The sequence below is a fragment of the Lissotriton vulgaris genome, chromosome 3_1, assembly GCF_964263255.1.
Source record: "Lissotriton vulgaris chromosome 3_1, aLisVul1.2, whole genome shotgun sequence".
Classification (NCBI taxonomy): Eukaryota; Metazoa; Chordata; class Amphibia; order Caudata; family Salamandridae; genus Lissotriton; species Lissotriton vulgaris.
The window spans coordinates 1,575,289,183-1,575,302,247 of NC_141689.1; the positions used below are offsets into that span (position 1 = coordinate 1,575,289,183).

Consider the following 13,065-nt stretch of genomic DNA (forward strand, 5'->3'; position numbering starts at 1 on the left):
GCATTTTCCTTCCACTCATTTCCCCAGTTAAATTTCAGCAGGTTTACCCTGCCAAAATTTAACGAAGCTTGAAGTATTTAAAGCATCCCATAATTATCGGATACAGTAACTAACTTTTACCTGTCTGTCCATAAACATAAGTTTACGCATGCATCGTAATAAAACGACCACCAGTAATCTAGCCCTATGTAGGCAAACAATGGCAATTCGCAAATCTGTTCAGAAGTGGTTCTGCCCTCCCACAGCATGCACCTGTGTAGGCATAGAAGAGCCATGGCCTTTCTCTGCACTAGCAGTTCACAGTCCTTCAAAATAAAATAGTACAAATAAAAAAGTATTTTAATGATTGGCAAACAAACTTAATAGCAGCACATTCTTAAGCAAATGTATGTTGGGCTCAGAATGGCAAGCTATCTCAGAGGGAAAGGCGACAAAGTCCTCTTTGCTCACATGCATACATACCTCCTCGGTCACACACAGCTTGGGGCACATTGATAAATTAATGATGATCAAATCACAAACATAGGGCTCCATAAGGGACTTGCGTCCAATATTCAATAATATTAAAGGGGAGGAATCCCGGAAGACCAGTTTTCTTACCAGCGCAGTAAACTGTTGTCAAGAGCTTGACAGAGTAATCACTCTTTTCTGGTTAATTGTAATAGCTTTCCAGTAACCAGTTTGCCTCCCTTCACAGACAAGACACTTGTACGTGACCAGTGTCTTTTCTATTGGTCCCAAGAAGGGTAAGGAAACACGTGATAGAAAAAACCTCCTGCACTTATTTGTAGCTTTTAAATGAAGATACAGATGCAGGAGAATAGAGTAATGCTTCACTCCCTCCCTTATTCAGGGTAGACAAAAGAGGCAGCAAACATCTTCTCAGAATCAGGAATTCAACAGAAATCTTGAAGCTGGAAAAATAGGTGAGAAATCCTAGCTAAAAAAATGATAGCAAGAGGGCGATGTACACTACAAAGAAATAGACTTTGAATGTGTCGCCATGTATCCTCTCTCAGTGCACTCCTTAAATATGAATCAGACAAGAAGTGATGTGAGAGAAATTGGGATTTCAGTGCTCTTGCCAAGTTTTACGAAAATACTGGCAGACAGGCTTCCTTAAGTAGGTCTCACCTACATTTATGGGGAGCTGCAAGGGAATGTGTAACTGCCACTTCCGGAACATAACCCAAGCAAGAATGTGTGAACTCCTTCCCTGTCACCAGAACGCCTAGACAGAGGTAAGGGGACTGGTGCTATCTAACTACACGGTAGAGACCAAAGCCACCAGTGCTGTGAGCATGGCAGAGCTCTGAGCTACCTGCACAGTCTGCAACTACTGTGCGGGTGTTCAGCCATGATAAGAGTGCCCTGCAGTTCTTCTCCTGGTGCCCAAGCCCTCTTTTCTTCCCACAGCGTGCACTCATTGGTTCATGTGAGCAGATCTTCTGGCTCACTTAACTCCCAGTCATAGGGCTTGTAGTGGAGCTGGCAGGACACTAGTGACAGAAGTCCATCCTAGCTTCTTGGACTCTCATTGTCTGGGCTGTCTAATGTAGCGGATGATTGGCTGTTAGGAATACTGCTAGTTTTAGACAGGCACTTTTAGGCTGCGGTGGGGCTTGTTTTTATCATTACTGCATAAGGGCGGAATTTGCCATGGTCTGCATTGGCCTCCTGAAAAGCTGCTCAGTGATCCGGTTGAATTCGTAGGTTGTAGGACATTAACCTACCACCTACATCTTTACTGCGTGCATGGGTATAGTAAATGTAAGAATGGTAGTTTTCTGATCAGGAATGCGTTTTTATGTGTTTGTGAGGAGCATGTTGATTCTATTGCATTGCCATTGGTGTTTATGCAACATACCTCATTTATTTGAAGCATACTCCGCAAGGTGGTGCATTGAAGGAATATTTGTACTGAGTACTGGACTTACTATGAGAGTACCTTGCCCCATTCTCTATGGTCTCCCCTCCTGTGAGTATTTTTTTTATTGTCTTCAAGACTTCCGTCACTTTACTTCCAAGAAATTGAATTAGTGGCACGCAGGCTCTGCCAGAGTAGTGAAATAATGCCATAATGTTCTGTGGCTGATTATGGTCCATTTTCAAAGGCCCACCTAATACCTCTTACAGGTTTTTCAAGAAGTAGTGAACTGGTTTTACTATCATTATTTTATTTGGCTATCATCTGTGTGACTAGGTATACTCCCTGCCTCTGCAGCCCCCACAATTTGCACAATAGAATGTGTAATTTCTTCATATTTGTATTATTTGCAAATGTATGGAACACAAAGATTATGCTTTCACCAATTTTCTCCCTGTGTTTCATGGTCTGGCTAACAGGTAAACTCATGAGTGCTCTTCTCAGCGGATTGAATGACCGCAACAGCGTTGTACAGAAGTCTTATGCATTTGCGATGGGACATTTAGTTCGGGTGAGCCCTGTTTCAGTATTTAGTTTCTAAATTATGTAATTTCTGTAGATAAAAATTAATGAACTTTCACTTCACATGTTACTATTACAGACAGCAAAAGATAGCAGTACTGAGAAATTGCTCCAGAAGCTTAGTGGCTGGTACATGGAGAAGGAAGGTAAGTCCCATTTTGAATAAGTCATTGATCTGTGGTTCTTAAAGTGGCTACTTGAACTCAATTGAAGGTCATTGTTATTTGAAAAAGGGTAGGATAGATGTATCTAAAAGAGGGGATTTGTTCTGAGCTCTAGCTCACTTTAATGGCTGATTCTGAGATTAATGTTAACTGATTCCTTCAACCTGAGGTGCGAAGATGGGGCAGAAGTGCTTCTCTGTTATTTGTAACTCACAAATTAATTTAAAGTAATATTTAAACTGACCGTTCTCTCGTCCAGGAGGGTCCTAACCTGCTTTTTTGTTTGTACTGATACATCTCAGTATAAAATGTACTACACAACCTAATATTGTTGTCTGTTGGTGCATCTTTTCGTACTTCTGTGAAGTAACAGACTGTGCCAAATCTTCTGAATGCCTTTTTGTGCCGGCTAGTGAAATTTTGAAAGAAACAAGACTATATTGCTAGCCTTACTTGGTTGGCTTCCATGTATTTACCTATCTCAAGCAAATTCTCAGATGTAATTTATTTTGGGTTTTATTCAAGAACCGATGTAAGTCTTTTATGAAATTGAGTCCCTACTTCCCGCACACTTTTGATATTTCCCTACCGAAGAAGGTTATTAATATTCCATGAGCTTGTTAAGTTGTATTGAGCAGGCTTCCTCCTGTTCCCCATGTTCTCCATGATATGAGCTTGGAGACTTGAACCCTTTCTTTTATAACATGCAATCCTAGCATTGGGAGTGCACTTATTTTATATTGTTGAACTAACATAGAGCAATGCTGAATAGACTTGAAGACTCCCCAGTTTATAAGCAGTTCCCCTTTAGCCAAACTTCAGGATTCTTTAATGGACCCAGGTCATCAGAAAACTGTGAGCTCCGGTCAGAGGTCTGCTTTATTGGAATTATCATTGTTTTTTTTTCATATTTGTTGTTATTTCTGAAATAGCATTCCCCTAGAGTCTCTGTCTCCAAATGATCTGCTAAACATTCATAAGACACTGAAGATCCAGCTGTTCAGACAGTAATGTTTGCCAGCACTTTCCATAGCCTCCAAGAGACTCTTTGATAAATATCCATGAATATTTTCTTTTTGATTGTAAATATAAGCAGAAGGCCTCAGCATTTAAGATTTGCCACATTACTGCAAATCTATTGGACTGCCTACTAATTCAGTAAAGCTAGGGGAAGGCTAAATGCTTTCTGTCTTTATGTATGGGTACCAGAACTTATTATGGAAGTTTTTGGAGAGCCCAGTGGTTCACTTGCCTGATGATCATACAGCCAGTGATTGATAGATTTCTCCTTGTTAAACAGTCTAGTCTGCTGTCTCAACTCTGGCAAAAGGTAAAACCCCTCACGCTAATGGCTTACTAGTAGAGTTCTATGCTTCTCTTAGAGATTTACTATCTCCCCACCTTCTGGAACTATATTTAGCAGTTAAATAAAAAAAGGCTTCCACCCACCCAAAGAAAGTTGATTATATTAGTGCTACTAAACCCAACTGGGATACGATGGAACACTTTGCACTGCCTACTCTTGCTGCAGGACATTTACTGCAAGGTTCTAAGAAAGCTAGTACCAGTTGAAAGACGGTTGAAGGTGCTGCCATTGCTAGTACACCCATATCAAGCATGTTTAGCCTTAACAAGAACACCTCTCCAAAAATAGAGGAGCTGTTCTTTATATTGAGAGTAGCCTCTGGAGTGGTCCTGTCCCACTGGTGGCCTCCTTAGAAATGAAAAAGCTTTTGATACTCTGGGGTTGGAATATTTACTCAATATGCTTTCACAGATGGTGTTTGATGGCAAGATTCTTTGCTTGCAGACCTATTATAACCAATCCAATCCAAAAATTCTTTATTTCGGTCTATAAGACCATAAAAGATACATGTTATATACAAACTGACAACATTTAAAAAAGGGGGAAAAAAAAGTTACATTTATAAAAACACATTTTCATTTATAAGAAATAACGCGTCATTCTAGGGACGATGAGGGAAAAGGTCTATCATAATCAGGAATAAAATAGACATGAATGATAAAAGCACAGTCCATGAATATAACAACAAGTTCACACTTGGGGGTTTTGTGCAATGAACAATTTTTTCCTGATGAGCCACATGGCCATGATAAATTTCGCCACAACAAAAATTACATGAGCCAGAGTACTGGTTTTTAAAACTCTGTAGGCATCTATGTAGCTCCTAAAACCCAAATTCCTGCAAAGAGGGACCAATTGGTACTTCCTGGGTCTATAATATGCAGGACAGAAGAAAAAAAGATGGGTTTCTTCCTCATCGTGAGAATTACAGCCAGGACAGGATTTATCATCGCTCTGAAGCCATTTGGAGGTAAAAGTTTTGATCGGTAGAGTACCAACCCTCCACTGTATAAACCGCTTCCTAGCAAGGATTGGGAAAATAATGTCCATATAATCCTCAAACTCATAAGAATTTTTGGATTGCAGGAACCGTTCAGTTAGGGTGCCGTTATTGGTCAATGTCATAAGTAGATCGAGGCTTTTTTGCTTGTATATTTGGACAAGTCGTTTCCGGGATAACCTTTGGCAGCCTGCTTCAGGGGCTTCCCAGAGTTCAGACAGGTTTAGCCGATACAATTCCTTCTTAAAAAAGGCCAGCCAGGGAATTCTGTCTCGTTGGTTCAGGGCCAATACATGGGTGAGGTCACTCCTGTAATGTTCAAGCACGCTGGTGTACCAGAGCCTGTGCCAGAATCTTACTGGTTTAGACTCCAGTTCAGCAGCGATAGGGGGTAGACCCACGTCCAATCTCAGGGGAATCAGGGGTGTGCCACGGGGGAGAGCCAGTAGGCGTCTGAGAAAGATATTTTCTACTCTTGCGAGATCCCGACCTTCTCTATACCCCCAAAGCTCACTGCCGTACATTGCAGCCGCCTTGGCTTGCGTTTTGTACAGTTCTAGAGCCGGACTTATGGGTTTATAGGTTGATGTATTTGCAACCTTCAAGATTTCACCAGATAATTGGGTCAGCTTTAGCCGAGATTTCACTATCTGGGGTTCCCAGGATAGATTTTCGTGGAGAGTCACCCCCAGATACTGAAAGGTTGTAACCCTTTCTAAGCTGGCCGTACCCAGAGTGGGATTTGGTCTGCTCTTAGGTGAGGGATTAAAAATCATGAATTTGGTCTTCTCTGTATTGATCTCTAGACCGTGTTGTCTACAGAAAAGACCAAATCCATCCAGAATCCTCTGGATCCCCATTGGACTTTTGGAAAGCAGGAGGGTGTCATCAGCAAACATGATAGCTGGCACCCTCCTGCCTTCCAGGGAAGGGGCGTCGTTGTCTTTTACTCCATCAAGGTGGGATATAACACTGTTCACAAAGAGGCAGAACAGGGTCGGCGCCAAGACGCAACCCTGCCTAACCCCCCTGAGAACAGGAAACCTTGCGGAGAGCGCTCCATCCCTCCCACACCTGACCTGCGCATAGTTGCCATCGTGCAACCTGATTATGGCATGCAGCAGCTCGGTTGGTACGCCCAGCACCTGAAGGACCTCCCATAGTTTTTTTCGTGGGACCAGGTCAAAGGCTGACCTCAGATCTACGAACACCATGTATAGTCTCCCGCCCTCAATCCTCACCGTTTTCCAATACAGGAGGATGAGGCGGAAGATCTGGTCCATGGTGGACATATTTTTTCTGAAGCCAGCCTGCAGAGGACTAAGAATCTCATTTGCCTCCATCCAATCCAGGAGCTGGTCCAAAAGGAGACGAGAGAAGAGTTTTTGGGGAACATCTATGAGGCTAATCAGCCTGTAGTTGGCTGGGAGGAGAGGAGAGCCCTTTTTATAAATTGGCACTATCTCTGCTCCCAGCCAAGTACAGGGGATTTCCATACCTCTCAAGATGGCATTGAATAAAATGAGGAGGTAGGGGCCCCAGACTTCAGGATATTGTCTGAAGAGATCACCGGGCAACCTATCTAAACCCGGAGCCTTCCCCAATGCCAATCTCTCTACTGCACCCACTACCTCACCAAGAGTGAATTCCAACCCAACTGCAGGAGTGATTATATCCTCGCGAGCCACTTCAGTGGCAGGCAATATGGTGTCCTGGTAGAGTTTGCCAAAGTGGGCCTCCCAAACAGATGGTGCAATATTTGGCTCCACGGCAGCTTTGGCCTCTCCAGTACCATTATTCACCAGGGACCAGAATCTTTTAGAGTCTCTGGTTTCTAATGCGAGGGAGAGATCATGCCAATGGTTCCAATCCCACTCCCTTTTTGCTATCGCAATGGCATCTCTATAAACCCGTCTAAGTTTGGCGATCACACCCTTAACTGACCCTGTCTTAATATTGGCAATTAATTCTTGCTTGGCCTTGCGACAGGAGGAGTTATACCAGAGTGAAGTGCGTGTCTTTTTACGCCGTGGGGCAGCCACAGGATGGAAAACCTCTGCTAGGGAACCCACTAGATTTGCATGTATCTGCCCCAGTTTGGAATTAAAGTCCGTGGAACCAGGCTGATTAATTAAATCGTCTAGTTCCGCAAACTTCGGGATTGCAATATCAAAGATTTTCCTAATGTTTTCCTCAGTACTGACTATTTTCGCCCATTTAACCCTACGTCTATTGGAACTTAGGGCCAAATTTCCTGGGTCATCCTTATAGTTAGTGGATAGCGAGTCAGCAGAGGGTGCTGGATGTTTCAAATCTAACAAGAGAGTGTTATGGTCGCCATCAGTTCGGGGAGATACCCTGAAATCCTGAACCCTAGACCATGAGCTGATGTCAACGAGAATGTAATCCAACCTGGATTCGTGACCCTTCCTATTGAAGGTACACGAGGAGGGACAGTCCGAGGGGGTGCGGCCATTGCAAGCCCTCAATGCATAGTTTAGGGTTAGGGACATAATTTGTACAACAAGTGGAGACCAGGATTTGGGATGAGGGGATGAACATGGTGGAACACCCCAGAAGTCATCTTCTGTGGTAAGGGCACCCTCCTTTAAGCCTTCCAGGGGTTCAAAGTGGCAATTGAAATCTCCGCCCAGGACGATTTTGCAGTCACTGGGCAAAGAATCCAAAAAGGACGCAAGATCCTCTAGGGTAGCGATTCCTTGGATGCGCTAACTGGACTGGAGTACACATTTATAATTGCCAGTTTTGCTGCGTTGGGCCACCCGAGAAGTACACACTGGATGTCCTCGGAGAGCGTAGGAATGCTCTCTGCGGTACAACCAGCGTGGCTCGCTACCCAGATCGCCAAGCCCCCCGAGGGTCTCCCCTTTCCACTCCATTTAGCCTGGGTCTCGAAAACTGCAAAGCCCACACTACTCACCGGTTCCCTGGCCCAAGTCTCCTGGAAGAGACAGATATCACTGGTACTAATTAAAAGATCCCAGTCTGCTGTATGTATTTTATTTGCAATACCTGCCACATTCCAGGAGAGGATTTTTAGAATTTCAGTGGTCAGTTTGGGGATACACCCATCAGTTATTTCGGGAGTCGTGCCCGTGGGTAGGAGTAGGGGGGACCGGTCTAGCATTCCCGGGGTAGTTTTAACAGAGGTGTTGCATTTGGAGCAGAAAGTGCTTCCGAGGAAATCAGGGATGCACCTTCTGCAGTGGCCCTAAGACTAGGGGATTTTAAACCACCGCCCTGATGTAGATCCAATTGTCTGTTTAAAAAGACATCCCCTTCTGTTCCCAACTCTTGCCCCACAGGTTCATTGTCACTGACTTGGTAAGATTGAGGGGGAGAAACCCCTCGGAGTCAATCTACTTCGTCAAGGCAATTAAACCTGTTGGGATGTATATAATTTGTGTGGGGAAAATGGGTGTTATACCTAGGCCTATATCTAGACCCATCCACTGCAAAGCCCACCTTTGTCCATCCTTCGTCCCTTCTCATAGTTGTCTCGCTCTTGTTGGGATAAAAATATGAGAGAGGGACGAGTTCGATTAATGTGTGAGTGGTATTACCGAACCAGTTGCAGATGTAAGAAACAACCTGGGAATTCTTAAAGCTAACAATTACACAGTCTCCCACACTTTTCTTGGCGGTATAGCCCACCCACATGACCCTTCTAACCATGAGGACTTCTCCTTTTAGGCTGGATGAAAGGGGCCTATGTACATTGAGCCAGCTGATGACCTTATTTCGTAGGGATTCAAAAGACTCAGTTACCCCACTAGCTAATTCAGGGACCCCCATAAGTATAACGGTGTAACTCGCTGCCTCAGGGGGCAAATTCACTGCCCTGCGTCAGGTTTTGGGACTAGGCCGCTGGGCAGAACTACCAGTTAGGGGATTTGATGAAATCCCAGGTGTGGGTGGATTAGCCGAAACTGGTTGTTTCGACCTCCTAGGCGGGGGAACCGGAGGCAATAGCCTCGGCGGTGGAACTGGTGCTATTTGAGGCACTACAGTTGTACTATGAGAGCTAATTCCCCCGTTGGAAGTTGTAGAGGATTGGGGAACCTGAGTCCTGGCAACCCGGGGGGGATCTAGATTTCCGGCTCCCCCCACGGTTAGCCCTTCTGTGCTTCCTCTTGTTCCAGACCGGCCTAGACTGCCTTCACTGAGACTCTCGATCACAGCTAATCTCGACTCTATCGACTCCAACTTGAGTAGAATAGGATTCAACAGAGCACCGAGAGCAGCAGTGAGCGAGGCAATGATGGAATCTGTAGCATTGGGGCTAACCCCACCAAAAATGAATGGCTGGGAGAGTGGGGGAGTGGCTACAGGGGAGGGAACACATGGCACTACCCTCTCCTTCCCCGACCCCAAAGTGTCTTGTGGGCCCAGTTGTTCGCCAATAGTCAGAGGAACAGAGTCAGTTTTGGCCCTTTTAGCACCCTTGGGCTTTCTGGATCTTTTCCTTTTCATTACACGATCCTCTTTTGGGTCCGTGCTCTTCGGTGAATTTTCTACCACACCCTGTTCCCCAGAAGATATAGACTCTGCACCAGGGGAGGGATCCGCATCGCTAACAATTACTGGTGTGTCTCTGTCTCTAGGCAAGGATGACAGTGTCCTCAGCTGTTGGAGTACAGACTCTATTGTTTGATCTATACTGTCCATTAGGGATAGGTGGGTAGCGTCAAGCAAGAGCGGAGTGCTGGTAGACATTGAAGGGCCTGGTGATGACAAACATGTGTTTTCCCCACCCTCCTCATTGGTTTTGTCTACCAGAGCGATACCCTTAGTGGTCGCTAGGTTATAACCACTTCCACATGTCCAAAATGGATGAGTTGTCTTGGGGACCTCTCCAATTGAGAGGCGTCTCAACAAGGATATCCCCCTTTCCACTCCTTTTAGCACTAGCAGTTGTACCATTAGCAAATATTGTCAGATTGGAGGAGCCAACCAAAGGTTTAAATCCTGCCAGCAAGCATCATTCCGTTTAATTGCATGTAGACGATGTGTTGTTGGACCTGTGTGACGCTTCGTCCAGCCTGAAATCCCCCTTCTACATTTTGAGAGCATTCAGCGCAGCTTTGGGCTTGAAAGTAAATTGTGGGAAATCATATAGGGTACTTTGACAAGCCTTGGTATCTAGACCTAGGGACCCAGTTTTAGTGGGCCTTCGGCGTAGGTAGTATAAGGCCATAATCACAAATAGATATCAGGATGTTGGACCAGCTTACTGGGCAACGCTAGTTGAGGCACAGATGGGTAATAGTAAACTATTCTGGACCACTGTACCTGAGTTAAAGAGCTACAACTCGAGGTCCCTTAGCGCCATTACCTGCCATATTCCTTGCAGTACCTGGGAGGAGCTTTCGCCAAAATCTATGCCGCATCTATCATATGACATTTTTATTATTGACTCTGGGTTAGCTGCAGGATTTCAGACAACCGTAGTGGAAGTGGAGGAAGCGATCAATCAAGTGTAGGAGGTAAGGCACCTGGCCCGATGGGGTACCCATTGACGTATTAAAGAATAATGCAGTTTTTTGGGCGCCCATTCTAACAAACTTTTTTAATAATCTTGCCCATGCACCCTTGCCACCAACTTGGGGATTGTCCCCATATTGCCAATTTTCAAGAAAGGAGACCGTTCTCAACCAGGCTGTTATTGGCAGATCTTCTTAATCCACACTACTGTAAAAATCCTGGGTAGGATTGTTTACAACCTGATGATAGATTGGTTCCATGATGCGTCAGCGTTACACCGTTCCCAGTATGGGTTTAGGCATAAAATAGGAACAGTCGAGCAATGTCTTAACCTAAACTTAGTCCTGGGCAAATATACGGTGACCAAGCAATCTCCCTTGTACCTAGCATTCATGGACCTATCATCAGCAGTTGATTGCATCAACAGGGCCATTTTGTGGCACCTCCTTATTGCACTGGGGATTAACACAACACTGGTTAATTTCCTCACCTACCTTCATGAGGATATGAGTGCAAGAGTCTATATAAGTATTCAGGGGAGGTTTCGGGTGAAATTGGCATCCATCACAGGGTAAGACAATGCTGTGTACTCGCCCCGCTTCTCTTCATATTGTGTAGAAATTATCTCCATCCTGTTCTAGTGTGTGTCACCACAGATATACCAATGATAAAGGGCAACCCCCTCCACACACAACCCATGTGGGAGTCTCTGCCTTACCACTGCTGTAAGTTTACAAATCCCAATGTCTGCCAATTGCTATGTCTGGGGTGGAGGTGTGTGGGGGGGGGGGGATGGGTTCGAACTGTTTGGTGATCCAACAAGAAGAAAATTGATTTTGCAGAAAGTTATCTGTTCCTATATCTGCTGCACATTTTGTCCTGCAGAATGAACTAGGGCTTTCCTATATCGTGGACCTACTTTGGGGCACGCCCAGTTTTCTTCTGGCATTCGATTTGTCACAATGATGAGGCTGCCTTGACTAGAGATAATATTTTGGACTGGATTGCATATGTTAGGACTGCGTATTCTAAAATTAGGATGCAGTCCCTTTTTACTGACACTTCTTACTGTATTAGCACTAGTTAAAAAACGGTAGCTCAAGCATTCCGTCTATTGTGGGACTCTGAGAGGTTTAGGGTTCTGGAAGGAACACAAATTGCGACTAGACTAGTTATCTTAGTCTGTTTGAATGTATTCACCCTACTGATTGTTTTTTTAGCACGCAGTCCTTGAGAACGATCTTTGTTATTCCGCTTTAGGTCTGACATTACGAAATATCTCCTATGCTTTCCCATGGGTTGTTTGAGTAGCCTCAAAACTAGTTTATGTTCCTTTGATACCGCATCTGGTCAATCTATGCTTCATTTTGTGTTTTGTGTAAGTTTTACACAAGATGTACAAGACTTATTTTAATCCCCCTTTTAAAAAAATACTGCTACGATCTTAAACAGTTTAGACCTGCTTTTAGATTATTATTGCTTCTTGATAATGAAGAAATTATTTTACATATTGAGTCATTTTTAAAACCTGCAGTTCGAGATCTCAGATCCATGCTAAATTAAGCCCCATTGTTGCCTTACTATCAAATTGATCACACACGCTGTATTCATAGTTAACTATTTGAGTGCACCTGACTCATACTTTGTATTCGCTTCATGTTATACAACATCCAGCTGTATATTATTAGTCGTTATTTGTATTTTTCTATTCTTTATCTACCTCAAGTACTGTACATTTTATAGTGATTGTTTTCTACTATGCTTTTATGGTTGCTGCAACACTTCTGAATAAAGTTTACTGACTGACTGACTGGGGTCAGCACGGCTTTGGGCTTGAATGTAAATTCTGGAAAATCATATCTTTTCCCCACTTAATGAACAGGCACCTTGCCCAGTGTGTCTCTACAGTGTGAACAGAACATGCTTGGGTACCTGGGGATCTAAATCTACCATTTTGACGCAAATGCTATATTGAATGAGATAATGAAATCCCTTTTGACCCTTTGCAATTCCTGAGATCCTCTTTGGGCAGAAAAGCTCTTTTGAAAATAATACTCATGCCACATTTATTTTAATTTTTCCCTACTCCACTACTGGTCATAGCACATGGGGTCTTGTGGCTAGATGTACTACGTGAAATTGCATGCGCAAAAGGGTTTGCGACCCCGTTTGAGCATGCAGGTTTAATCTGAAAGAGACACATTAGTGATAGAGTCCTTACCTTCGAATATCCCCAGGCATCAGACTGGATCCGGAAAGTTTTGCTTAGCAGTACCCCTGCATGTCAGTAGGTGGCATCCTGCGGCTCCGCGTTTGTCACTGGCATCATCAGCGCCGAGATGACGTCACGGAGGGTACTTAGGTGCCACCCAGTTCTTTCTTTTTCTGCGCCAGAAAGCACAGATCCGGATTGAGAATGTACCTCAGTCACTTTTGACTACTCTTTTTTGAGAATTCAGTCTCCTTTTTCTCCTGGTGCACGTAGGGATGCCCAGCTTTAAGTCTTGTGGGGCGTGCCACCGTAACATGTCGGTGGCGGACCCCCACAATGTGTGCCTCTACTGCCTGGAGACCGATCATG

General features: G+C 44.3%; 1 protein-coding gene across 2 annotated transcripts in view; it reads left to right on the forward strand.

The window, feature by feature from the left end:
- The window catches only part of ECPAS (Ecm29 proteasome adaptor and scaffold), a 780,178-nt gene that overhangs the window by 610,855 nt on the left and 156,258 nt on the right, over positions 1-13,065 (forward strand). For both annotated transcript variants that reach the window (XM_086962068.1, XM_086962067.1), the window contains exons 39-40: positions 2,347-2,438; positions 2,529-2,595. In XM_086962068.1, coding sequence (XP_086818194.1) covers positions 2,347-2,438; positions 2,529-2,595 — 159 coding nt within the window. The remainder of the gene's footprint in view (positions 1-2,346; positions 2,439-2,528; positions 2,596-13,065) is intronic.